The 27,370-nt window shown below is 49.8% G+C and overlaps 1 protein-coding gene and 1 long non-coding RNA gene across 2 annotated transcripts in view; one reads left to right on the top strand and one right to left on the bottom strand.

Annotated features, from left to right (window-relative positions):
• The window catches only part of CNGA3 (cyclic nucleotide gated channel subunit alpha 3), a 46,719-nt gene extending 19,596 nt beyond the window's left edge, over window positions 1-27,123 (top strand). Inside the window, exons 3-8 of the mRNA XM_032177380.2 lie at window positions 6,943-7,056; window positions 9,428-9,607; window positions 12,635-12,688; window positions 19,018-19,134; window positions 21,216-21,322; window positions 25,189-27,123. Coding sequence (XP_032033271.1) covers window positions 6,943-7,056; window positions 9,428-9,607; window positions 12,635-12,688; window positions 19,018-19,134; window positions 21,216-21,322; window positions 25,189-26,600 — 1,984 coding nt within the window. The 3' untranslated portion in view covers window positions 26,601-27,123. The remainder of the gene's footprint in view (window positions 1-6,942; window positions 7,057-9,427; window positions 9,608-12,634; window positions 12,689-19,017; window positions 19,135-21,215; window positions 21,323-25,188) is intronic.
• Window positions 9,305-14,590, bottom strand: LOC131381369 (uncharacterized). The gene is made up of 3 exons (XR_009210070.1): window positions 14,503-14,590; window positions 11,237-11,435; window positions 9,305-9,530 (listed from the first exon to the last, which is right to left on the bottom strand). It is a non-coding gene; the product is annotated as an uncharacterized LOC131381369 (long non-coding RNA).
• Window positions 27,124-27,370: the final 247 nt, after the last annotated feature.

The following is a 27,370-nucleotide window of genomic DNA, read 5'->3' as shown; positions in this document are numbered from 1 at the left end:
ACCGGAAGGGACCTATTTAGTGTGCATAGACCTAAACCCTTATGTTTCTTTGTTTTTAGTTTTTTCCTTTTTGTTTTTTTGAGACAGAGTCCCACCCTGTCACCCAGACTGGAGTGTAGTAGTGCAGTTAGTGCAATCTTGGCTCACTGAGTTCAAGTGATTCTCCTGCCTCAGCCTCCCTAGTAGCTGGAATTACAGGCACCCACCACCACACCCTGCTAATTTTTGTATTTTTAGTAGAGATGGGGTTTCGCCATGTTGGCCAGATTGGTCTCGAACTCCTGACCTCAGGTGATCCACCCACCTCGGCCTCCCAAAGTGCTGGGATTACAGGTGTGAGCCACCGCACCCAGCCATGTTTCTTAAATTCTTAATGAGATGATTGAGTTGAACCATGAGCAACTTTCTTTCCAATATTTCTGTTATTTTCACCCTATGTATATAGAATTGAAAACTTCTCCCCACTGTGCAGCTTAAACGCACACAGTCTGATGGCCCCAAAATGCAATGACATCCCTCAGTCCCCACCTCCCTGCACTGGGCCCTCGTGCCTCATTTCTTCTCATTCATTTGTGTTCATCACTTCCTCGCCCAAATGTACATTTGGTTTTTTCTCTGTCTACGTTCTTGGTCCCAGCTCCTCAGCAAACTCTGCTAATAAGTGATGGTCAATAATTTTCAAAGAGATTGAGTCCCCATTATGACAAACCCACACAGCCCTTGACCCCCACCTTCTGAGATTTCGGCAAAGGAAGGAAAATCCCAGAGCATCCCAACAGATATTTATTTCCTCCAACCATTTTAACTAGGTGCTGGGGCCCCAGGAAGTGTGATGTGGCTTCAGAGGCATCAGAAAGTTCCATCCTACTCAAATACCTTTCTCCTAACTAGCCCTTTGTCAATGCCTGTGTCACACCACTGGAGACTTAGTCCTCTAAGTTAAGGCATTGCTCCTTATCTAAAAGAACAAAGAACACTATTAGGACTGTTACTCACTCTTGAAATGTTTGTATGTTTTAATAGTTTATTTCCCATGTGTGAGCTAATAAAGCCCCTTGAAGGGGGTTTCAAAGACAGGGTCGGGCATCAGGGAGAAGGAGCCCAAGGATGGGGCACAGCATAACATCAGGATCCTGGGATCCTGGGCCCAAGACCTTGGGAGAAGGACCAGAGGCTGTCAGGATCAGGAAGATTTTGAAGCAGAATGGAACTTCTCTTTGCACCCCATTTGCCTGGAGTGGGGCACGACCCAAGCATGTCATGGAGCTTCCAGATTCCCTAAGGCAGAGAAGGCAGTAATGGGATCTCAGTCCGGCTCCTTCTAGTGAGATACTCACTGGAGTAGGCACCCAGGAGAAGGCAGGCCTGGTCTGTAGGCTGCTGCCGCTCCTGCCCACAATGTCTGCTTGACTTGACAGCACTGCGGTCCTGCTGACTCACCCTGGCTTGGCTTTGGCCAGTGACCTCCAAGCCCAGCTTGACCTGTGGCCTGTTCAAGAGGGCTTGCAAGTCCTCTTAGAAGATGACCATTTGCAAAATGAATTGCTAGCTTGTCTAGCCACGCTAATACCAGCCACTGGCCTCTGGCTTCTAGCAGACTTCCTGCAGGCTCACTATGGGATGCACGCTGACAAGAGTCACAGCACCTCTAGGTATCAGCCACATGGTCAGGGGCTCTGAACTGATGCCTTTCGACAATGCTATTTGTTGTCTGCGTGGGTGAGAAAAGGTCCTCCCTTCTCCTCCCTTTGCACTTTCTGTGACCAGGATGATGGTTTAACAGCACAGGCTTGGGGTCAGACTGCCTGGGTTTGAACACTGGCTCTGCAACTGACCTGCTACGAAAAGTTGCTCAATGGCTCCAAGCCTCTCTCATCTGCAAAATTAATCAGTACTAGTATTGCCCTCCTACGGTTGTGGGGAGGTTATGGCAGATGTGAATACAGGGGTCCTGGCACAGTCCCTGCTGTGTGGTTAAGTGCCCAGTTGACTCTCACTCCCGGTCTTGGAAATGATTACTTCTTCCTGTGGGCCTTCTCTGGTCTCTTCTCCTTGACCTCAGATAGCCCCATTTCCTGCCTGTGTCCCAGTTCTGCTGTCTCAGCCTGACCACCAGCCGAGGCTTACTGAGCTCCACTCAGGCCTCGGCCCCACCCTTCACATGGTAAATTGACAGATTAATACTGTATCCCATGGAAACACCGCAGAGATTTCAAAATGAGAGACAGAAAGAGTGCTTCCTTTATGAGAGAGCTATGCTTTATCTTACAGAGGCAAGAGTGGCTTTAACAGCCAGAAATTCTCCGACTGTTCCTCGGAGTCACCAAAGAATGACAGTGTGTGCTCAGGAAGGGGTACAGTGACCTCAGGGATGGAGTCTGGGCCCAGCCCCTCCACCTGCCTCCCAGCCCAGCCTTGCATCTGTCTATCCACCGATGAGGTCTCTACGTGAGACTGATTTGAACAAAGGACTCCGGCACATACCACATAAAAATTTTTAAGTTTCAAATCACTATTTTGGAGCCAGGAGAAACAGTGTTTGGATAAGCCACACCTCTTTGTCTTGAAATTTCAGTCCTTTTAGAAAGCTTTTTGAGATAAATGATTGAGAATTGGGGTAGACGAACATTAATCGCTCTTTATCTTCAATGACATCGAGAAGCCTGCACTGGAAACCTGTGTGTGGGTGTGGCCCCTCGCTGAGTGCCCCCAAGAGGAAGGCACAGCCAAGTCTCTGTCCCCTGAGACTTCCCTGCCCCAAGGTCTTTTCACCAAATTGGAGGCCCAGTTTTTAATTTATTGGAATTATTTTTATAGTGGAAAATCATAGGGAAGAATGAAACACTTCATTTGAATGAAAACACTTTACACCCTGAAAATACCAAAAATAAGTGTGAGTTTTTCATTTCGACTTAGATCTTTTTAGTTGGCTTAATTATTTAAGAGCTGTCTGGCATATCTGTGAGGATAAGGCAATAGAAACAGGCTATTCTCTGCTGCAGATAATTGCAGCTAGGACTGAGGGCACCTTAAATCCCAGCTCCATCTCCTGGAGTAGCTATTTTGAATGAGCTTTGGGGCACAGGGGTTTGTGTCTGACAGAAGAGTGGTCTTCTTGTGTTACTCCCTGAGCAGAGCCCAAAGCAATTACCACCAAAGAAAACCATTTTCATCCAGCTTCTCCAGGACCAAAGGCTTAAAAATGCATTGGCTTCAGTCCCCCGCTACATGTGACCAACAGCAGTGGGTTCCAATCATTCAAGTTCCTCAGGGCTTGAGAAGGGGGAAATTAAAGTGTCATATTCCCCAGCCTTATGCTGAAAGGTCGCCTTTGTTTACTCTCATGTCCCCAGACCTATCTTGCTGGAAAACATCAGAGGCTTCACCAAGTGCAAAGTTAATTTCCAGTTCCAGTTCTCATGGGAGCCCCTGTCCTCGCCCAGTGACAAGAAATCTTCACCTTACCAACATTAATTCCTCTGTGCAAATAAACGTAGAACTTGAGCATTACAAGGTGAAAACTATGTTGTCTTTCAAAGCAGTCTTTCCATTCTACTAGTTGTTCTTGTTCTTGCCAACTACCAGCATCGGGGGGCCTCTTCCTTGGAAGGCATCGTCTCCACATGGGATCTTAGAATAGCAGCCCACACTTGGGAGGGAAGCTCCAGGGTTGTCCTGGCCTGGTCTGTTCATTTTACAGAGACTGAGGTCCTGTCAAGTCATTGCCCCAGGCCCTTCCATCAGCCACAGGCAGGACAGAGCCTGGCCCCACGACTCTCATTTCCCAGGGAGACTCTAGTTCCCATTCGTGCATTAGTTGCCAAAAGTATCTCCTTTTTTTCGGTACCTGTGTGTCCTTGGGGACTCCAAATGTCACCTCAGACATCAGTTCCTCTCCTCTCTTCCCACCTCCCCTCCATCTGCCTGGTAAAATCAGTTTCTGGGAGAAGTAATTAATGAGGTTTACTATGTAAACACACCCAGGCATTTAATATGGGTAAAGCTCTGGAGCTAAAAGAAAGACATTGATCTAACAGAATTTCAGGCATTGAGAAGGAAGTGGGGCAAAGCATAGGGAAAAAATGCCCGCCCCCCCATCAGACCCCCGGAACTTGCATCATGTAAGGCTCTCCCTGTTCTTCACGGCCAGTTGTGACTTTCTGGTAACTGAAATCCACATGAAATTGCCAACTTTTGCTTTATTTGCTTTGTGAAGATCAGGAAACTTAAGCCCAGAGAGTGTAAGTGACCAGCCCACAGAATACTCAGCCTGCAGGTGCTGGAGCAGGGACTCAAACCAGGACCTGCCACCTTTCCACTCTGCCTCCTCCCCCTGAGTGGGCGTCAAAGATCCCGTCCACATGCAACAGCTCTCGCTGCTGCTGGTTGCAGGCCTGCTTTGCAATCCTGGGTGGGTTTTGCCCTCCTCACTCACCCGCCAGCTCTGATGTTATCTAATTCATTTGCCGCGAATGCAAATAAATCTGGTCTCAGGATGTGCCCTCATGCAATTAGCAGGAACCAGACTACGCTAAAACGCTGGGCCGACTGCTTGGTGCCTAGAGCTCCCTGAGGAGCTGCTGGTGGCGGCAGAACACCTCCATCCTTGGGATTGCCTCCAGATCTTCCAGGCACACAGGCTGTGACAGGGCCCCCGCCCAGCTGTCAGCTGCCATCACCACCACCCCCATGCCAGCTGCTCCAATCCAAGGACCTCTGCCACCTCCTCCTGCAACCAACCTAGGTGCACTGGAACATACAGCCCGCCTTTGTAGTATACAGAATATGAAGTGGGCAAGGGAATTGTAGCTTCTGGACTGCAGCAGGGTCTCTGACAGGGTCTTTTACGTGTACACAAATGAGATGAGAGTGGGTTTCTTATGAGTATAAGGGGAGAATTCAATCAGATCGTTTGAAAATAAAGAGCCATGCCTATGGTACAGCCGTATGGATTAGAGCAATGTCTCCAGTGGCATGCCACAGGGCTCAGTCCTCAGCCATCCTATTAATTTCATTTTCATCTGTGCCATATATGAAAATACAGGGCAGCTTCATGGAGTGGATGACAGCAAGTTTTGAAACGGGATGGAATAACATTGGAATCTCGGCTGTACCACCTGGCTGTGGGACCTCGGTGAAGTTGCTTAACCTTTCTGAACTCCCATTTCCACTCTTACAGGGTTGTTGTGTGGATGAAATGATAAATGTATGTTGCTGGCATACAGTAAAGAGCCACTAAATGGCATGTGGTTTGTGTATTTTGTTTGTGAGTAGGATGGTGTTGGGAGGAAAGGTGAGTGTGTTCTTTGCATACCAATGCTTCCAAAACATCGAGTGACTCAGATCAATGGGAAGGTCCAATACTTAATTCCAAAAAGAATCAATTACGCACACACAAGCCAGGGTCCTCTGGCTGGCAGCAGCCTGTGTTACAGGACTGCTTTGGGTTTTTGCTGATGGTAGCTGGTGACCATCAAAAACCACCAAAAACACACAAAGCAATAAAGTCTTCCCAGAGTCTGCCCAGTCAAGCAAGACCCCAGGAACTTGCTCACGGGAGAAGGGCCATGACAAGGAAGAGACTTGACCCCAAGGAGGAATGGCTGGGTGAGCTGGGAGTTCTGGTCTGGAAACCCAGAAGTCACACAGGTCCTGGTCAGTGAAGGTAGAAGACAAAGCTACCTGACTCCCTGTGGTTCCAGCAGAAAACAGCCTCAATGTGGGGAGGCTGAGGGAGGGAAGAATCTGTGGGCAGGTGGCGCAGTCAAGAGATGGCCCAGACAGACCGGGGCATGGGAGTGAGCTCCCTGCTGCTGGAAAAGGCAGGGAGGAATCTGTAGAAGAGGAGAAGCAGCAGCCTGGCCACCGTGATGCAAGGCCTCTGACTTCTAATCAATCACCAGGGAGAGACTGAAGCTTTTTCCTGGTGTTAATTCTTGCCTCCTTGTTAAGAAGGCTAATTAGGTTGGAACAGATCACGTGATAGAACTAATTTGTCTTGCCTGGGTTCCTTAAGACTCATAGAGTGAAGTGCAAATCCCTAGAGGCTAATGCCTGGCTGGCTTTTAATCAGGCTGATCAAACTTCAGCCCCAGGAGGTTTAAAAGAAAGGAAAATATTCCCAGACACATTCCTAGTCTTATTCTAGGCAATTCAACTAGATTCTGCTGGTGTGACTGGTGGTCGTATGGAGTTACGGGCACCTGTCTTCTCTGGGGTCACACTTTCCGCAATGGGTTACACAAGGGGGGGGTCACCACATCTTACCTCTGCCTTGCAGGAGAGAGAGCCTAGAGTTTGGCAAAAAGTATGAGGGGAAGTGGAGTCTCACTTGAAAGCACTGTACAAATTATTTGAACTGCATATGGAGGGCTAGGCCAGTTCTGTGCAATATTCCAGGGCCTTCATGTTAACCAGTGGGTTCCTAGGAAGGGCTGCCAGACAAGCCCACGAACAGCTGCCCATGCAGTGTGGCTGCAGCACACGCAGTGGGAAGGGAGGCTCAGGAAGACCCCTAAGGAGCAGGTGTTCAATCTGGCCTCAGAAGATGAAATTCAGTAGGCGAGAAATGTTGGAACCAAAATCCTCGTTCTGGAGTCATTTTATGGAAGCAGCTGCTTTGGCTTGAAATGGCAAGCCCTGGGACCTCTCTCCACCCAGTGCTTTGATGAGGGCCAGGCCAGCATGTACTGCCACCTTCCCATCCCTTCACCAAGCCCTGGACAGTAGCTACCTTCCTTGCTGTAAAGGAAAGGCCACGTTTATACCAAAAGCCAGAATCTATCTTCAGGAGGCAAAGGGAAGTGGGGAGCCCCTGGGATGAGGATCTGTGAAGGTGGCTTTCTCTGTTAAGCAGAACATCTGACCGTCTCACTCCTGGCTGTGTCCAGGAGGTGGATGGGCTTGAAATCAATTCTGCTTGCTGCATATCTGATTTCCTAGAACCCACTCGCCAAGCGAGGAGACATCGTCAGCGCTGCAGCCGGGGATCGCCATGGAGACCAGAGGACTGGCTGACTCCGGGCAGGGCTCCTTAACCGGCCAGGGGCTTGCCAGGTAACTGACCAGCCTCAGTCCCTACCTTGGCCTGGGGAACACTATGGCAGAAAGAAGGTAGTGACCTCTCAGGAAGAAGTGCTAGATGGGGATGGAGCTGAAGATTGGGAAAAGAAAGGGTCAGGAGCAGAGCAGCCTGAAAACTATCAGTGAGTAATTTCCTCTTGGGTCAGATGTTCTGAGCTCAGAAAAGTCTAAGAAAAACTGCCTTTATCTGAAATTGCTTAATAAAAGCTGACATTGAGGTAGTTGCTCAGGTTTGGAAGAATTCAGAAAAAAAGCCAACCGGAGAAGGTGGTAAGAGCAACCAGCTGTGGGAGACCTTTGATTGCGTGGACACAGTGGTATGCTGAGGATGGTGGTGATGAGGTCTGAAATAGCTCTGGCAGGGTCTCCCAGGTGCTCGTCTGGACCCCAGGGCAGGTGTCCTTGCAAAAGCATTTGTTTGCAAGATTAGTGAGACTCCAAGCTCTGCCTCCCCCTGATGACATCCGTACTCCAGCTTCAACAGCTGCCCCATGCTGAGGAAGTCATTTCACCTTTTCAAATCTCATCTAGAAATGCATCTAACAGTGCCTACCCCACAGGCGGCTTGAAAGCTGCTTCAGAGCCAAGCACCGACTCACGGCAGGTGCTCAACAAACACCAGGCTCATTATTTCCTTCCGCCACGTGGTTTTTTCCAACACCAGAGTCTTACATAGTCATATGTTCTATACTTTTTACTTAAGTTTGTCGCAAAAGAAATTCACATATCTATTTATTCTTCATGCTTTTCATTATGAAGGATGCTACTCCACCATTGTTTATTTAACTAGTCCATTGTAGCTGGGCATGTAAGTGATGGTCAGTGTTTGCATTTTACTAATAAAGAGCTGTCTTAAGGTTCTTTGATGATAAAGGAAGAAAGAGAACACCTTTAAATCAGCTCTGTAGGGCTGATACAGGGTGTGTTGTAAGCTTGCAACACAAGCTATCTCAGGGAAACAGAGCCAGTAGGGCTCGCAGGAGGGGACCTGGGGAGGTAGCCACCTTCCCCCTCCCATTTTCTCATGGAGTTTCGTGGTCTTCGTGCTTCTTTCTGCATTTCCCTTCCATTCTGGCTCTCTCTGTTCCGATATCAGCTGGCACAAGGCTGAAAACAGCCTTTGCCATGTGACCATGAGTTGAAACACCCAACTCTGTCTTTGAGTGGCTCTCAGTTCAGAGGCCTGAGTGGCTCTCTGTGCGTCAGTTGTCTGTCCTAGTCCCATTGTCTGAGGCTGGAGGAGGGAGTATGGCCTTGGTTCCACTCTCTTGGCAAAGGAAGGGTGTGGGTACAGGAATTGTCTGCAGCAGAGAGACTGGGCTTGGCAGATACCTCCAAATATGTCTGCAGCAGCAGTTGTAAGCATCTGCCTACAGGGATATTTTCTTAGTCAATGTATTCCCTTAGGCTAAGGTCATAAGTGTGTGATTAGGGTCAAGGTATGTGACAATTCATAGCTTAGTTCCAGGTTGTTCAGTACTGACTCTGGCTCGGGACACCCCGTCCAGGGAAGGGCACTGTAGATGCCAAATCAGGGAAACCAGAAGCCGAGAAACAGAATGGAGTCTCTGGGCCTGTTCCCCACTGTTCCCCTCTGGCAGAGACACCAGCAACAGCAGGCAGGGTGGAGGGAAGGCCCCTCTCAGGCCCGTTTGTCTCAGATGAGCTCTAGGCACTGGCACTATGGTCACAGATGTTGGAGCTCACGGCAAGCTCCAGGCAGGCCCGGGGCTCCGGGGGAGGGCCCAGGGCAAGTTGCAAAGGAACCTCCCAGGCCTGGGGAGAAAACTCTAGTTTGTACAAGAACACACCAATAAGATAAAAGTTGGGAAAAGACTCCAGGTTGTGCCTGGACGCCTGTTCCTTTAAGCCTTGCTCTATCAGATCTCAAGAACTTCTAAATAAATAAATAAATAACCTTGCTCTCAATGTTGTCATCGTTTGAAACCTGCATTGCTTTACTCTTCCTGCACTTGGCAGTCATAACAAAGAGCTCTCCATTGGGCAAAAGGAGTGAGCTAATCCCCCGTTTGAAGGATCATGCCTTAAGCAGAGTCCAAGTGCTACAAGGACAAATGGTAATAAAGAGAGTGTCCCTTTCGGGGAAGCCTGCCCCTGACTGCAGGGTGGAGGGAGAAGGGGATAAACGGTCCCCATGGGGTGGAGATGCAAACTTAGACCACAGGGCCCCCAGCACCCACGCCCTGCTGGTCATCACTGCTTCTGCCCCATCCCTTGAGACAGACAGAGAGGGAGGGAGAAAGAGAGAGAGGGAAAGACTGGGGGTTGGGGGTGTATGGGGCTTTTCCTCTCCCTCTGGCTCAGTGCCTGTGTCGCCTTCCAGGCTGTCGCGCCTCATCTTCTTGCTGCGCAGGTGGGCTGCCAGGGATGTGCGCTACCAGGACCAGGGACCGGACTCTTTTCCTGATCGTTTCCATGGAGCCGAGCTTAAGGAGGTGTCCAGCCAAGAAAGCAATGCTCAGGCAAATGTGGGCAGCCAGGAGCCAGCAGACAGAGGGAGAAGGTAAGGAACGGAAAAGAAGAAGGGGCCTCCTGTGCCTGCTGGGGCCAGGTAGGAAGCCTGTGCTTTGCTCCATCCTGTTTGGACGCAGCACAGGTGGCCTGGAACGTCATCCCCATGAGCTGCTCCTTGAAGAAAGTGTTCGCCCTTGGGGGAGCACTATGTGCTCTAACAGCCTCTGCGGAGTCCAAGAGGCCTTGCAGGAGGGAGAAAACCCTTGAACCAGAGCCCCCAGCCTCATTTGACCGCTCACCTTATCCTACACAGAGGTCCTGTTAGGGTCCCCTGGAAGTCATGTTCTCAGAAACTCATCAGGGGATGCTGGCCTTACCTATCTCTCTTCACCAAAGGACCCCCATCCTAGACTCCACTATGACCCATCTTGCTCAAAAGCAGGGTCTTTTATAGCAGGAGCCTTGGGGGGTGTCTAAATGGTATCCACAATTTTATGTGTAGGCACACGTGCATTTTTCTGGGAAGAGAGTCTACAGGTTGGTCAGAATTTTCAAGGAGAGTCATCCGTGTCCCAGATCAGGTTGAGAAATACCAGGTGGGGAAGGGGCAATGGTGAGAGCGAGGTGGGGAGAGTGCTTGCTTTCTGGAGGGAAAATCTGCAGAACTGGGGCCTCTGTGCATCTTCTTGCGTCGCCCCCACCCTAACTGGGAGATAAACCTGCAATCAGACTGGCACCCCCTTACACACAGACACCGGGCTGCTGCCTCCCCTCCTGACTTGTTCGTGAGAAGTCTCCCTAGCAGGTGGTCTGCAGAGAGACCCCTGGGCCAGCACAGGTTGAATCAATTGTCACCGAGCAGTAGAAGGTCTCTTTAGGACACTCAGGTCTGTCTGGAAGGGAGGAGAGGTAAGACGTGGAGGGGAAGCTGACCTCCCCTCAGCTTCCCAAACAGGTGGATTCTCACCCAGAACCTATTTTCTGGGGGGTGGGAAAAGGGGATCAAATAAGCATGATGATTGCGGAACAGACAGTCCCTATATAATTTGCTAGAGAAAAAGCTATCTCTATGTCAATGAGGAGAAGATGGGTTCAGGTTTGGAGCTTCTCAAATGGGCATATGAGGGTCTCTGGGGTGTGAAGGTGATGAAGTCTCAGGGAAACCCAGTGGATCTTTCGGGAACATCCATTTTCATTCCATATTTGTATAGGGAGTGGCAGTGGGTATTTGTAGGTCATAGATGTTGCAGAGGATGGCGAATGGCACGGGCATTTTAAGATGGAATATGAGAGTTCAAGGCCATGTCTTGCCAGTGACTGCTTTAGGAGACCCAGGGAAAGGGGTGAGAATCCCTGGCTGAGATGGGAAGGCCAGAGTTTTCACACGAGCTTGGACTGCAAACGCTTGGGTTTCCTGGGCTGGGGGAAGGAGGCTGGGGAAGGCCTGGGCTGGTCCAGACAGGTGCAGGGAGTTCCCAGGTTCCCAGGACTGGGCATCCAGTATCCTCGAGGGACACCATGAGACAGAAAGATAAAGAGGCAGGCAGATAAGAAGGAGGACAAAGTGGAGAAAGAGGAAGAGGGAGGGGGGAAAAAGAAGTTTCTCAGCAAGCCAGCCAGACTGGTCTAATTCCTTTTGGGCAAGCAAAGACTTCCTTATTTAAATTGACCAAATTACCTTCTTACATCCTAGAGATGAATGTTAGACTCTTTGTCCATTTCCCGATGGGACCAGACAAATGGAGGGTTGAGCTAGGACCACATCCAGGGCAGGCCCCGGCCACCTCACAGACACCTGATGGATCACTCGCAGGCAGGGTCAGCACGGGCGGATGGATGCGATGGTGCAGATAGTGTCGGTCAATCAGCAAGGCTTCCTGGGGGTGAGGATTTTGAATTTTTCTGGAGGCAAAGACTCCACTGCAAAGCCAAGTATATACAGAGACAGGTCCTAGTTCTCCTGTGTGGGCTTGGCTTTGTGGGGTTACGGGCACAGTGGCGTGGTGAACACAGCCGCTGCATCCACGGAGCTGAACCTTCCCTCCTTCACAATCCCACGGCAGTTCCAGTTCCTGGGAGATTTTCAGATGAGCAGAACCAATCTAGAAATAAGCGGTTATGGCCGTATCTTAGATGGGGAGAGAGAGATTTGGGCAGGATGAGCTGAGGTCATCATAATGGCATTTATTTGGCTGGACATCAAGCATCGTGGAAGAGGTGCCCCGGGAGTCAGGTGAGGGTGTCACCTGCCTCAGGCTCCAGTTCCCGTGGTCTCCTATGAGGGGTCTGCAGTGCCTTGCGAGGCCACCTGGCTTTTTTAACCCAGCCATGTTGAAAATGTGTTCTGGTGGTCAGAGATAATATCTTTTCCTATAGAACATCATGAAGTACTGCAAAATTCAACTCTAAATAAATATCCAGTTTGTGCAAAACCAGCCCTTACCTTCAACCAGATTCTCACATAGATCAGGGGTGTCAGGCCCTGGAGGTGTAAAATTTGGGGAGGTAGGAGAGGACAAGAGGAGGATAAACTGAAAACAGCCACAATCCTGCCTATGCTCAATTACTTGCCCTGCTAATTGGAAGAGGCCTTTGCAGCTGAGGGAGCAAGTCGCTGTTGCTGCTGCAGGCTGCATCCATCCTGGGGCAGAAGGTGCAAGACCTCCTCCACCAGAGAGGCATGGAAGCACTGAGGGCAGAGGCCACGGGGGGTCCATTTCTGTGCCCCTCTTAGTGCCTGGCACGTGGCCCCACCCAGGGTGGAATGGAAGGAAATTGAGTGGAATTTGAGGCAGGGAAGCTGGAAGGAGTCAAACGGCTGAATCTTCATTTCTTCAGAAGCCTCAGTTTAGCCATGTTCACTCTCTCTTCCCCCAAGGCTTTTACCCGAGGTAACTAATCACAAAGCATTTTGGCCTTGACAATACCACCCCATATTCTTCAACCTGTGAGTGCAAAGGCTGGAAGCAGTGGGATAGGGATGGGGGGGGGTGGGGCATGGTAATCCCCTGGGGAAATGGCCCCAAGGAATGGAAACAGAGTTCAGACCCTTGATGTTCTCTCTACCTCCCCGCAGGGGCTGGCCCCTGGCCAAATGCAACACTAACACCAGCAACAACACGGAGGAGGAGTAAGTACCCACACACCCAGCAGAGCCCTCCCCAAGCCCAGTGCCCTCCACCCCATAGAAGCCCCAGCTTGGTCTCTCTCCTTAGTGCTCCTGCTCCCCACTCCCAGAACACCAGTAGAAATATTTTACAATGCTGTTCCCTTCGTTGGAAATCCATCCCTGTGGACAGAAGTGGGGGAGGGATGAGATCTGTGTGACTCCTTGGGGAAGTCGTCTGATCTCTTCGGCTCTCATTTTTCTCATCCATAAAGCAAAGGAATTGGATCAGATAAATGCTTTAAGCTTTAGCAGTCTATACCACGATATATCTGAGGGTGCAGAACCGGAGCTCCTTGACAGAGCAGTGGAGATTCTCCTTAATGATGAAAAGGCATTTTCTTATTCTACAACCTCAGGCTCTTGAGTGCCAGTGAAATGCCCTTGTTTTTGTTGTTGTGGTTGTTGTTCTTGTTTGTTTGTTTTTGAGACGGAGTCTCACTCTGTCGCCCAGTCTGGAGTGCAGTGTCGCCCCGGCTGGAGTGCAGTGGCGCGATCTTGGCTCACTGCAAGCTTCGCCTCCTGGGTTCACGCCATTCTCCTGCCTCAGCCTCCTGAGTAGCTGGGACTACAGGCGCCCACCACCGCACCCAGCTAGTTTTTTTGTATTTTTAGTAGAGAGGGGGTTTCACCGTGTTAGCCAGGATGGTCTCGATCTTCTGACCTCGTGATCTGTCCGCCTCAGCCTCCCGAAGTGCTGGGATTATAGGCGTGAGCCACCGCGCCTGGCCTGAAATGCCCTTGTTTTAAGGCCAATTTGGGCCAATTTTGGGGGCGTAATCAGAGCAGTGGAAAAAGGCAATTTAAATATGTCCAGAGAATAGCCTCTTGAAAGGGTGACCTGCTATAATTCCTTTTTCCGTCACCAGATACTAAGGTGGCAGATTAGGGACAGCGTGGCACTATTGGGGAGGGGAAGTCTTAGTTAGAGATTAGGGAAAAAATACCAATATCAGTGAGAAATGCCGATTTCTTGACTTCCAACAGACAGAGAAATGTGCCAAGGGTCTTTCTTGTTATTTCTCTCTTTGTTCCTCAGATAGAACTTTTTTCTATTTTCTCCATGAAGGAAGCATGTCTTTTGTTTGCATAAATTTGGACATCAAATCCAGGACCCAAATGCCAGCCATAAAGAAAAATGAGACGATTTAATCTACAAAGCAATAGCTATAGTGATATGTGTTTGACTTAAAGCCAAACCTGACACTAAACACCCTTGCAGCCCCAGTATCAAGTCTTTCAGGCAGGGAAAGGCTCCAGATACTGAAACCATGGACAGAGGTCCTGGGGGTTTCTAGGCATCTTTGTCCTGGGGCTGGGGTGTGGGCAAGGATGTGGGTGGATAGCGTGGGCTGCACCCGGCTCTTCAATCTTTCAATAAATGGGCTCACTTCACGGGTCCACTTTGAAGCCAAGGACCAAGGGACAAAACTGGGAACTGTCCCAAAATGAGGACACACACAAAAAAATTATTTATGAACACCTTCCCCGACTCTTCACTCCATTTCTGTCATTTTCATATGGTCTCATTCGTCCTGAATAATTTTTCCCTCCCCCATCAAACTGTTCCCAGCCAAAACCAGCAGCATTTTGCAGCTCTGTGTAGGGTTCTTTTGGGGCAGTGCTGGGTGGATTTGGGGATGCAGCCGATGGTGCTGGGTCTTTCCTAGGCTCTCAGCAGTTTGGTACCCAGAGGACAGGCCAAGGCCCATAATCCAGGGCCACAAATCTTGCACAAGACAAGCCGAGTCTGGCATAAACTGCAGGGCAAAGCTCACCCAAAAAGCTTGAGGGCAGCGCCGTCTGCTGGTGGCTTGACGTTAAGACTCCAGTGGCTGAAAAGAGACCAGGGTTCAGAACATCACCCTGGAGGACAGAGGAGGGGTAACTTTCCTTGCTCTTTTCATTTAATGATTTTAATAACCTTTTATTCTAATTCACTTTATTGAAATACTCTTGCTGAAAACTTGGAAAGCAAGAAGAGCACACAGGGGCATACACACACAAAAATTGCACTTCATGCTAACCATGGAATTCCACTATCAGAGATAGCCCCACTTAACATGTTGACAAATATACTTCCAACTTCTTCCTAGGCTTATATATTGAATACATAGATTGATACAATATATTTTATATATACATATACTTGTTAAGAGCATCTGTTTCCCAATTCAGTTGCCTCAGAGCTTTGTGACCTTGGACAAGTCCATTCTCACATTGCTAGAAAAAAATGCCTGAGACTTGGTAATTTATCAGAAAAGTGGTTTAAGTGGCTTGAGGTACTGCAAGCTATACAGGAAGCATAGCAGCTTCTGCTTCTGGGGAGGCCTCAAGAAGCTTTCAATCATGGCGGAAGGCAAAGCGGGAGCAAGGAGTCTCACACGGCAGGAGCAGGAGGAAGGTGAGGTAGGTGCTGTAAACAACCAGATCTCAAGAAAACTCACTCACTCTCTCAAGCAAGCACCGAGGAGTTGGTGCTAAACCATGAGAAAGCCACGACCATGACAGGGACACAGATTCAAACCATATAAGCAGGTTACCTAACTTCTCTGTGTATCTGTTTCCTGGCTTATAAAATAAGGATCGTAATAGGGTCTTATTACAGGGTGGGAGTGAAGAATAAATGTGTTACTCTGTGTAAAGTGCTCAGAACAGTGCCTGGTACATAGTAAGTGCTCAATAAATATTGACTCGTGTGGTAGGCAGAACAATCTCCCTCAAAAGATGTCTACCATCCTAATCCTTAGAACCTGTAAACAGGTTACCTTATATGGCAAAGGGGACTTTGTAAATGTGATTACATTCAAGGTCCTTGAGATAAGTAATGATTTGACTTGGCTGTGTCCCCACCCAAATCTCATCTTGAATTGTAGCTCCTCTAATTCCCATGTGTTGGGACAGATCTGGTGGGAGGTAAATGAATCATGGGGGCGGGTCTTTCCCATGCTGTGAATAAGTCTCACGAGATCTGATGGTTTTATAAAGACGAATTCCCCTGCACAGACTCTTTGCCTGCCGCCATGTAAGATGTGACTTTGCTCCTCATCTGCCTTCTGCCATGATTGCAAGCCCTTCCGAGCCATGTGGAACTGTGAGTCCATTAAACTTCTTTCCTTTATAAATTACCCACTCTTGGGTACATCTTTATTAGCAGCATGAGAACAGACTAATACAGGTAGGTTATCCTGGATTATCAGGGTGGGCCCAATGTAATCACATGAGTCCTTAAAAACAGAAGAGTGGGTCAGAGAAAGTAAATGGAAGAAGAAGAGAGTCACAGCGTGAGGGAGACTCGACCCATCGCTGCTGGCTTTGAAGATGGAGGAAGGGGACCCGAGCTAAGGAAGCCACAGCCTCGAAAGGTGCAGCCAGCAGGGAAATAGGGACCTCAGCCCCACAATCTCAAGAAGCTGGATTCTGCTCAAGATCCAGATGAGCAGGAATCAGAGCCCCGCTAGAGCCTCTGGGGGATGGCAGCCCTGTCAACACCTTGATTTTAGTCTGGTGAGATCCACAGCAGACTTGTGACCTACAGATCTGCAAGATAATACATTTATGTTGTGTAAGTTTGCAGTAATTTGTTCCGGCAGAAATAGAAAACTGATCCAGCTATTATGGTAAACTCTTTTGTAGTCTGCTTCTTAACTTAGCAAAATATTAGGAACCATTTTCCCATGTCACTAGCTCTTCTGAAACAGCGTTTTAAGTGGTCATGTAGAATTCACCGTTGAGGATGAGCCTGCACGGTCGTGTGATTCGGCGGCTCTCCCTTTTTGACTGTCATGAATAATGGCGGTGATTATTTTTCCACACGCCTTGCACACAGCCTTGATTATTTCCATAGAAAGTGTTAGGTAATTGTGGATGGATCTTTTTCAATAAGTGTTTAATTAGCAGAATTTATCTCTCAACCCATGCCTTCCTTCAGCGTGTGGAAGAGAGAAATCAGAGGGGCCCAAAGGGGATTTCAGGGGTTGTCCCTTCCGCAACCTTTGTTTCTTCAACTATTCAATGGGGCATTACTGCCTGCCTTGAAGAAATGTTACATGTATTCATTAGATAACTTTATAAGAGTTCCTAGCTCTTAAAAGACACCCAGTAAAGAAGAGGGAGCAGTGTAAAGTCGTATGTTGAAGAAAAACCTGCACTCACAGGACCATCCTGAGGACACTGCCTGAACCGCCTCGCAGCCCAGCAAAGTCTGAAGGCGTTTCTGAACTCAGCCACATTTGCGAGCCTGCGACGACACGTATTTGCCACTGCATGCGTCACAGACCCGCCTCTTCGAATTTTGGTTCCCTTCTGCTCACTGGCTTTCTCATTAAGGCCCCGGTTTTCACTTGATCCAGAGACAGGTTTCAAGAACAACGGACAGGCCACACCCTTCCATTCAGAACAGAGCCTGGCGTGGGATTTCCAAAACTCCGAGTAACTTTCCCAACTTAAATGTGTGGATTTGGGTCTATGTCCTACTACCTCAAAACGTCTCCAGTCTCTGGCTGTTTGTGACTTCCCAGGAGCTCCTGAAAGTAGATCAGAAATTGTAGAACATTAGACTGAGCCATTAATTTCTCAGTGTATACTCAATGGGGTGGTTTACCTCACGCTTCAGGAATAATAATAACAAATCAATAACCCCATTTCATCCCAATGCGCTGGAAGCACCCACTTGCCACGCCCTCTCCCCACGACGTCTCCACGTCGCCGCACGCCACGCCCTCTCTCCACGTCACCGCACGCCACGCCCTCTCTCCACGGTGCCGCATGCCACGCCCTCTCTCCGGGACGTCTCCACGACGCCGCACGCCGCGCCGTCTCTCCAGGACGCTGCAGCTTGCCCCTTCCACTTGGTAATGTCCTTGATATGTGAAGTCTGCTAAATGTCCCCCGGCATCATCCAGCAGCAAGGCAGAAAAGGAAGAGAAAAAAAGAAGAGAGAAAAACTACCTAAAACAAGAGGAGGAAGTACTGAAGGAAGCTGCCTCTAAAGACGGGGTGCCATGGTCCCAGCAGGCCTGACCCCTCCCTGCAGGGCTCCAGGGCTGGGTATCTTGGAGCAACGCTATCAGGGGGCCTTAGCGTCGGCCCTGGAGGGGAGAGGGTGCTTGGAGCTGAGGAAAAGTCGATCCCAGGCTGCAGACCATGCCTCCTGAGACCATGTGAAGCCCCCATCTTGCAGAAAGAATCCTCTTCGAGCTCTGGGAACTCAAGGGGGGCTTACAAGTAAAGAGAGTTGCTTGTCTGCAGCTTCCGGTGGGCAACAGGGGCCTGTCCCTGTGAGCCTGCTCATGTGCCCCCCACCCGAAGTATTTCGTTTGCCCTCACAAGTGGGCCGGCCACACGTAGGCTGAGGGCTTCTCTGGGGCACTGGAAGAGGTAATGTTCACAAACTTTCACCAAAATTCAGTGGTGATAAGAGCTGTTGGGAATGTCCCGAAGCCCCGTCAGTGAGTGACCTTGCACTTGCAGCATCCAGGTGAAGGCAGGAAGTCACTGGGGTCTCCGATGGGGCACAGGAGCACTCTGCAGGCCTGGGCCAGCGTAGGTCACATGGGATGACAGGGGGGACACATGGACCCAACGAAAAGGCAGTCTCCAGTACAGCCTGTAAACTTGAGTCTGCGGGAAATTCTAAGAATAAAAGTTAAGCACTCTAAGCTATGTATTTCATTCAGTGCGGGCCCACATAACAGGTTATTCCCAGGCTTTTGATGGAGAGGTGTGATGCAAGCCCTTGGAAATGAGCATTTACAACGTCTGCACAAACACAGTGAGGGAGGTAGAGAGGGTTCTCGAGGGAATACTGTGGGGCTCCCCAACTCTGTCCAGAGAGGAGCTGCCTCAGAACTATCCAGGCAATGCTTAAATGCACATTTCCAGGCCCAGCCCTGGAAGAGGTGAGTGGGCCCTGGGAATCAGCATTTTCTGGAAGCTCCCCAGACTTTAGCAGACCTCTGTGACATTGCCATGCTGCGTTTTCATTCTCAGCATCCTGAAGGGTGTGGATGTTGCTGTGGGCACATGGGAATGTCATCACCATTAGCTTATAGTCGACCGTGACCTCCTGGGACTGAGCTGGGAGAGAAGGACCTCTGGAGTCTACCCTACCTCCTGGCCTGTCTTCCCCTACGGGGACTCCCCGTGTAACTAACTCCCTTGAGACTAAGAGGACCCTGTTGTGGACAGCCACATCTTGGGCTTCAGCCTGAAATTGCCCTAAGGTCTCTAAAACCCTCCAAAGCTACAGTCTTGGAGCACAGTGCGCTGTTTGTGTATGTGTGGGTTTTCAGGAAGAAGACGAAGAAGAAGGAGGCGATCGTGGTGGACCCGTCCAGCAACCTGTACTACCGCTGGCTGACCGCCATCGCCCTGCCCGTCTTCTATAACTGGTGTCTGCTTATTTGCAGGTAAGCGACAGGGGTGGAAGGTGCAGCAGAAAGGGGGGAACCAGGGCACCAGTCCGAGGAGCCAGAGCTCCAACTCTCATTCGGGAGGCCTGAGGCCTGCATCCCTCACGGCCACCACTTAGTTATTGTGTGTCAGTTTCTCCTTTTAAAAATAGAAGGTTCCCCAAGAGGACCATCAGGGTGCTCTGAAGCATGGGTGGGGAATTGAGCTTCAGGTGGACAGCCAGAGTTTCGGCACTGTGGAGCGCCCTCAAGTGAGTTGTACGAGGAGGATGCAGGGGCAGTTGCTTCTCTTTGGAGGGATAAGTGGGTGGTTCTGAACATGCAGCAGGGTAGGGAGGCAGGGACAAGCTGCTACTATTTTTTTTTTTTTTTTTGAGACAGAGTCTCACTGTGTCACCCAGGCTGGAGTTCAGTGGTGCGATCTCAGCTAACTGCAACCTCCGCCTCCTGGGTTAAAGCGATTCTCCTGCCTCAGCCTCCTGAGTAGCTGTGACTACATACATGAGCCACCACGCCTGGCTCATATATATATATATATTTTTAGTAGAGACGGGGTTTCACCATATTGGCTAGGCTGGTCTTGAAGTCCTCACTTCAAATGATCCGCCCACCTCGGCCTCCCAAAGTGCTGGGATTCCAGGCGTGAGCCACTGCTCCCGGCCTCTACTACTATTCTAATAAGCAGAAGAGGGATTGAGGGCCTCTCCTAGGAAACCTGCTCTTTGTGAATGCAGGGACGAGATGCTGCTCCTCTCAGGGGAAGCCAGGGGCCTGGGCTTTTCTGAGCACGCCTCCAGGGTAGGGCTACCAGAGGGAATGTTCCTGAGCATGCTGTCCACCAAGGATGCAGGACAAGCTGCTGCTTGGGGGGCTGGTGGGGACTTTGGGGCATTTCTGAGGAAGCCTGCAGGCTGCAAGCTGCAGGGCATGGAGGAGGGATGACCTGCTGCTCTCTCTAGGTAAGGATGGGGTTTGGTGGCCCTTCCCAGCAGGCCTGCTCCAGGACACTGATGTAGGGTACACTGTTGCTCTTCTGTGGGTACATGGGAGGGCTTATGGGACTTCCCAAGCAAGTGTGCAGGACAGGTGTGCAGAGGCAGGTCTCTTCTGAGATGTGTGGGACTGGGATGCATGTGAGAGGAGACGATGCCTTTGGGGCTCTCCAGAGCCAGTACACAAAATGAGGATGCAGAGGCGAGTCCTGCCTGTCCTTCTGAGAGTAGGCAGTGGGCTTTGGGGCGCTCCTGAGCAAGCCTGCAAGACAGAGAGCCACTGCTCTGAGAGGCTAGTCGATGAGTTTTGGGGCATTCCAGATGATGCCGCACGTCAGGGATGCCATCCACATGGAAGCAGAAGCTTTCGATGATTCGAGCAAAGGGTGATCTCCCGCTCTTTGGAGGGCTTGCAGGGCAGGTGAAAAGTGGAACAACTTGGAGCCTGTCCTAGTGAGCAGGCAGGATGGGGTGCTTGGGCAAGCTGCTGCTCTCTGTTGCACACGGGCTCTGGGCAGGCAGGGCTGGGCACTGTCCTCCTCCAGGTGGGCAGGAGGCTTTGGGGTGCTGAGCAAGCTGCAGATGGGCAGCAAGGGCAGGCTGCTGTGCCCGTGAGGCTAGGAGGAGAGCTGGGGGTGCTGCCTGTGTGGGAAACAGCAGAAAGATGGAGAAGGTAGAAAATATTTACTGTCTGTTCCATTGTTAATCTCTCGGAAATTCTCCTATTTTGTTGAACTTTGACCCCAGAAAGGGCAGGTCTTTAGCTCCTTTACCTGACTCTGCCAGTGTGGCCTGGAAAACAGTACCTCCTGGGATCTTGTAGCTCTCTGCTGAGAGGCAATGGGGCCGCTCTTTGGGGTCAATCCCAGCTCTTCTCAGGAGTTCTGTGACTGTGGGACAGAAAAGCTTCTCAGAGACACCTCATCAGAAGCTGGGGTGATGACACTGAGGTAGTGACACCGCAGGCTGGGCCATTCCCATATTACATGATCCAGCATCTTCAGCACAGAGCCAGTGCCCACATGTGGGTGGTCCATGCTCCAGAAACACACGCACAGCCATCCTTCTCCCACATGGCTTCTTTAGGGCCTGTTTCGATGAGCTGCAGTCTGAGTACTTGATGCTATGGCTGGTCCTCGACTACTCGGCAGATGTCCTGTATGTCTTGGATGTGCTCGTGCGAGCTCGGACAGGTGAGTGTGCCCCGGGCCTGGGGAGGGGACCATGGCGCCCACAGGAGTGTTCCGGGAGACCCAGCACGGTGGATGGGACATTACCTACCTTTGACCATGACAGGCCAGGCAGGTCTGGGGACCTCCGACAGTGAGGGTAGGTGGTGCGGCCTCAAGCCCCTTTACATGGAACCCTTGGACAGGACGCTGAGCAGGGGCCAGGACACCTAAGCTCTGGGCTCTGCTCTTCCAACAAGCTGTGTGACCTTGAGCAAGTCAGGCTGTCTCTCTGGGCCTTGTTCTTGTCACCTCTGAAATAAGCAGGCCAGGCCAGGTGCAGTGGCTCACATCTGTAATCCCAGGACTTTGGGAGGCCAAGGTAGGCAGATTACTGGAGGTCAAGAGTTCAAGACCAGCCTGGCCAACATGGTGAAACCCCATCTCTACTGAAAATACAAAAATTAGCTGGGCCTGCTGGCATGTGCCTGTAATCCCAGCTACTTGAGAGACTGAGGCAGAAGAATCACTTGAACCCTGGGAGGTGGAGGTTGCAGTGAGTGGAGATCACGCCACTGCACTCCAACCTGGGCGACACAGCAATATTCTGTCTCAAAAAAAAAAAGAAAGAAAAGAAAAGAAAAAAAAGAAATAAGCAGACCGAACTGCAATCTCAAAGGACCCCTCCAGCCCTCACTACTCGACACTGAGGTGAGCGGGAAGGAGAGCTCAGTCGATCTTGGAGTTTCTCTTCTCGGACAGTCAGAGGACACAGGACGTGCTACTCTGTGGCTTTCAGAGGACTTTTAACATGTGGAGAATGAAACTCTGAAATAGGGCCCAGGTGAATGAGGACTTCCTTCAAATTATCTGTGGTTGGGGATGGGAAAGGATACTCACCCCTTCACATTTCTTAGGTGCTGAACTGTGTGCCCTTGGGACATCTTTTTCTAATCTGCACAAAGACATTGCCTAAGCTGGTAGAGGCCCTGTTTCCAAGATTTTTGAACTAAAAACTGTGCCAGGCCAGGCGTGGGTGCAGGCACCTGTAATCCCAGCACTTTGGGAGGCCAAGACAGAAGGGTCATTTGAGGCAGGAGTTCCAGAATAGCCAGGGCGACATAGCAAGACCTTGTCTCTACAAAAAGAAAAAATTAGCTGGGTGTGTTGGTATGTGCCTCAGGAGGCTGAGGTGAGAGGATTGCTTGAGCCCAGGAGGTCAAGACTATAGGGAGTCATGGCCTTGGGTTACAGAGCAAGACCTTGTCTCAAAAAAAAAAAAAAAAAAAGATCAAATAATGCTATGCCATAGCTGTTGATGTAAACACCAGCAGATCACAGTAGCCAACCTCTGTGCGGCTCCACATACAAAACATTTCAAGTGCGTCTTGCTTCTTCATTAGAACCACTGCATGAGACAAGAAGCGCAGGCATGATTACCTCCATCTTGCTGATTTAGAAACCAACATCAGAGACACCAAGTGACTTGTCCAAAGTCCACAGTCACTGCCCAGCCACGCCAGACTGGTCCCCCGTTTGCTTCCACACTGGTGCCTAGCATCATAACTTAGAAGACCTCAGATACACAGGCTGAGGCTTGCGTGGGTGACCTAGCCAGCCCTGGCCATCTGCCCCGCTGCTGCAGTCATGTTAAACTCCACAGACACACGAGCTCTGTAAGTGGCCCATTGGGCTGATGGTCCCTAGTCTCAGCCCAGCTTCAGTGGGATGAGACACCCTGACTCAGACATTAACCCTACACCTTCTCGTGCTTGGGTAGTATCCTAAGCAACCCAAGATTCAGCAGGAAGCTGGGAGAGAGGGAAGCACAGGAATCACACTCCAAGGAAAACATCATTAGAATTGAGAGAAGACATCTTAAAGAAGTGGGGAGGAGGCTGGAGGCACAGGAGGCTACATAATGATCAAGGCCCTCAGTAACCCATGTATGACAAATAATGCTAAGAAGAACTGGGGGCTGAGAAGTGGGGTGTTCTTTGTTGTGACAGCACACTAGATTTTCAGTTTGAGCAGAGTGGGACGTCCTACCCCAGTCTAGCCTCAGTGGCCTAGACCCGCAGCCCTAGCATCACCTGGAATTTGCTAGACTTGCCCCCAATTTCCGGGAGCCAACTCTGGATTGCAGGCTGGCACTCTGTTTCACACAGCCCTCAGGGAAATTCTAATGCTCACCACAATTTTAAAAGGATTAATTCTATTATTCTCTCTACTTTCGTGCATGTTTGAAAATGTAAAAAACAAAAAAGAATGCAGGTCATGGCCTCCTTAATTGATTTCACCCATCATAATGCCCCTGGCTCTAGGTGTCCAGCCCATCTCCAGACCAGTCAGATTCTTTGGGGGTCGGTCCTGAACTTCATATATTTTAAAAGCTCCTTGGGTAACAGTCACGTGCAACCGAGGAAAGCTGTGTTCCTGGAAGGTGTTTTCAAAAGGCAGGTTGCGCCTCATTGCTGACTGGTGAAATCAGTTTGGGAGGCCATGGCCTGTGTTTTTTTACATTTTTATTATTAATATTTTCAAATGTATGCAGAAGCAGAGAGAATAGTGTTATGAATCCCCATGTACCCTCACCCAGCTCCAGCTGTTATCAGCATCCTGCCCATCTTGTTTCATCTGTTCCTTTTCCTGTTTCATCCACCCTTTTCTTGTTTCATTTTCCTGTTTTTGTTTTTGCTTTTTTGTTTCATCCACCCTTTTCTTGGCTGGCGTAAGCAAACCCCGGGCAGTAAGCACTTTAGCGTTTTGAAAATAGAATGTCTTGGGAAGTCAAACTCACTTTGCCAAAGGGAAGAGTTAGGCTTGGGAACTGAGTCATGCAAAAGCTGCCTTCCTTTTCTTCCCAGATAGCTGTAATTTCACATGCTTACTTTATCTTATGTAAAATGTAGTTTGCATAATTTACTTTTCCTCCACTCCATTCTTTTCACATGTAGATTAACCGAGTGCTAATCAAAGCCTCACAAGAATGTAACCACTGGTGGCCTCATTGCCTACCCACCCTTTCTTTTCTTTCTTCTCTCCTCTCCTGCCTGCTGCCTGCTCTGTCCCCTTTAAGTATTGACATCCTCAAAACCCTCTTTGGAAAAAGCACAGGCCACAGATCCTACTGTGACTTGTGTTTCTTTCTCCTAGGTGTGCCTTCAACCTTGGTAAAATAAACCTCTAAATCAATTGAGATCTGCCTCCGTCACTTTTTTTTTTTTTTTAAAGACTCAGAGTGTCACTCTGTTGCCCAGGCTGGAGTGCAGTGGTGCGATCTTGGCTCACTGCACCCTCCGCCTCCTGGGTTCAAGTGGTTCTTGTGCCTCAGCTTCCCAAGTAGCTGGTATTACAGGGGTGCACCACCATATCTGGCTAATTTTTGTATTTTTAGTAGAGACAGGGTTTCACCATGTTGCCCAGGCTGGTCTCGAACCCCTGACCTCAGGTGATCCGCCTGCCTCGGCCTCTCAAAGTACTGGGATTATAGGCATGAGCCACAGCACCTGGCCCTCCATCACTTTTTGATTTACAATATGTATCTCTAATTTTAAAGGATCCTTTTTTAAAATATGTATATAATTTCCATTTATCTTTTAAAATTTAATAATCATTCCTTGTTATCATCTGATACCTAATTTATATTTAAATTTACTCAATCAACCTATGTTTTAAAAAAATTCAATAGAATAGATTAGAACCTCATAGAATAGAAAATATCAGAGTGCATTTCCTGTAGTAATGGTAAGTGTTGTTTTTGAAATCATTTCTATTATATATGTATCACTGCATACTGTGTAGCTGTGAGGTAAAATATGTTTCTTTGTACTATGGTCAAAAAAAGTCAGCCTCTGTGATGCCCAAGTGACCTCCATCTTCTTCTTTAGGTTTTCTCGAGCAAGGCTTAATGGTCAGTGATACCAACAGGCTGTGGCAGCATTACAAGGCGACCACGCAGTTCAAGCTGGATGTGTTGTCCCTGGTCCCCACCGACCTGGCTTACTTAAAGGTGGGCATAAACTACCCAGAAGTGAGGTTCAACCGCCTACTGAAGTTTTCCCGGCTCTTTGAATTCTTTGACCGCACAGAGACAAGGACCAACTACCCCAATATGTTCAGGATTGGGAACTTGGTCTTGTACATTCTCATCATCATCCACTGGAATGCCTGCATCTACTTTGCCATTTCCAAGTTCATTGGTTTTGGGACAGACTCCTGGGTCTACCCAAACATCTCAATCCCAGAGCATGGGCGCCTCTCCAGGAAGTACATTTACAGTCTCTACTGGTCCACCTTGACCCTTACCACCATCGGTGAGACCCCACCCCCTGTGAAAGATGAGGAGTATCTCTTTGTGGTCATAGACTTCTTGGTGGGCGTTCTGATTTTTGCCACCATTGTGGGCAATGTGGGCTCCATGATCTCGAATATGAACGCCTCGCGGGCAGAGTTCCAGGCCAAGATTGACTCCATCAAGCAGTACATGCAGTTCCGCAAGGTCACCAAGGACTTGGAGACGCGGGTTATCCGGTGGTTTGACTACCTGTGGGCCAACAAGAAGACGGTGGATGAGAAGGAGGTGCTCAAGAGCCTCCCAGATAAGCTGAAGGCTGAGATCGCCATCAACGTGCACCTGGACACACTGAAGAAGGTTCGCATCTTCCAGGACTGTGAGGCGGGGCTGCTGGTGGAGCTGGTGCTGAAGCTGCGACCCACTGTGTTCAGCCCTGGGGATTATATCTGCAAGAAGGGGGACATTGGGAAGGAGATGTACATCATCAACGAGGGCAAGCTGGCCGTGGTGGCTGATGATGGGGTCACCCAGTTCGTGGTCCTCAGTGATGGCAGCTACTTCGGGGAGATCAGCATTCTGAACATCAAGGGGAGCAAGTCGGGGAACCGCAGGACGGCCAACATCCGCAGCATTGGCTACTCAGACCTGTTCTGCCTCTCAAAGGACGATCTCATGGAGGCCCTCACCGAGTACCCCGAAGCCAAGAAGGCCCTGGAGGAGAAAGGACGGCAGATCCTGATGAAAGACAATCTGATCGATGAGGAGCTGGCCAGGGCGGGGGCGGACCCCAAGGACCTTGAGATGAAGGTGGAGCAGCTGGGATCCTCCCTGGACACCCTGCAGACCAGGTTTGCACGCCTCCTGGCTGAGTACAACGCCACCCAGATGAAGATGAAGCAGCGTCTCAGCCAACTGGAGAGCCAGGTGAAGGGTGGTGGGGACAAGCCCCTGGCTGATGGGGAAGTTCCCGGGGATGCTACAAAAACAGAGGACAAACAACAGTGAAAATGCAGCACCTGCCTCCTGCTTCACAGGGTCAATTGTCAGGGTGACGCTATGTGGCCGCAGCTGTGTGGCATGGAATTTGGTCAGGGTTTAATTCCAGCTCTACTCACCCTTTGAAAGCTGTGTGACTGCCTGAGAGAGCCTGTTTCTTCACCTAGAAAATGGGACTTTTTGTCTCAGTCCCAGTGAAGTGCCAGGTTTGATTGTGAAGTCCGCATGAAACATTGCACCAGGTAGGGCTTTGCAAAGTGCAAGGTACCCCAGTCCAAGTATATGAAAATGTGCACACAGGACTCTCATTACTTTTTAACGGAATCCACAAGGCGTTTTTAGGCTTTTTAATCTAATTTTCTTATAAATGAAAGATTATTTAGTCACCTTTCTCCTCTCCAACTTCACTCCACCACCACCTGATAATGAGTATATAACAGGAAGCTGAAGGTACAACATAGTGACTAAAATTCAGACTTACGCACGACAGTTTGAGGCATATTTCTGATTCTGGTATCACCTTGTGTGTTCTTTGGGGCCCTAGAAACCCTGGCCTTTGGGAGTGCTATGGCAAGTAGAAGTTCTGTAGGATGGGGCCAGGCGCGGTGGCTCACGCCTGTAATCCCAGCACTTTGGGAGGCCGAGGCGGGCAGATCACGAGGTCAGGAGATTGAGACCATCCTGACTAACACGGTGAAACCCCGTCTCTACTAAAAATACAAAAAAATTAGCCGGGCGGGGTGGCGGGCACCGTAGTCCCAGCTGCCAGGGAGGCTGAG

The sequence above is a fragment of the Hylobates moloch genome, unplaced genomic scaffold (assembly GCF_009828535.3).
Source record: "Hylobates moloch isolate HMO894 unplaced genomic scaffold, HMol_V3 SCAFFOLD_15, whole genome shotgun sequence".
In the NCBI taxonomy this organism is placed as follows: domain Eukaryota; kingdom Metazoa; phylum Chordata; class Mammalia; order Primates; family Hylobatidae; genus Hylobates; species Hylobates moloch.
The sequence above is the reverse complement of the archived record's forward strand: the minus strand, read 5'-3'. Positions and strand labels throughout refer to the sequence as shown.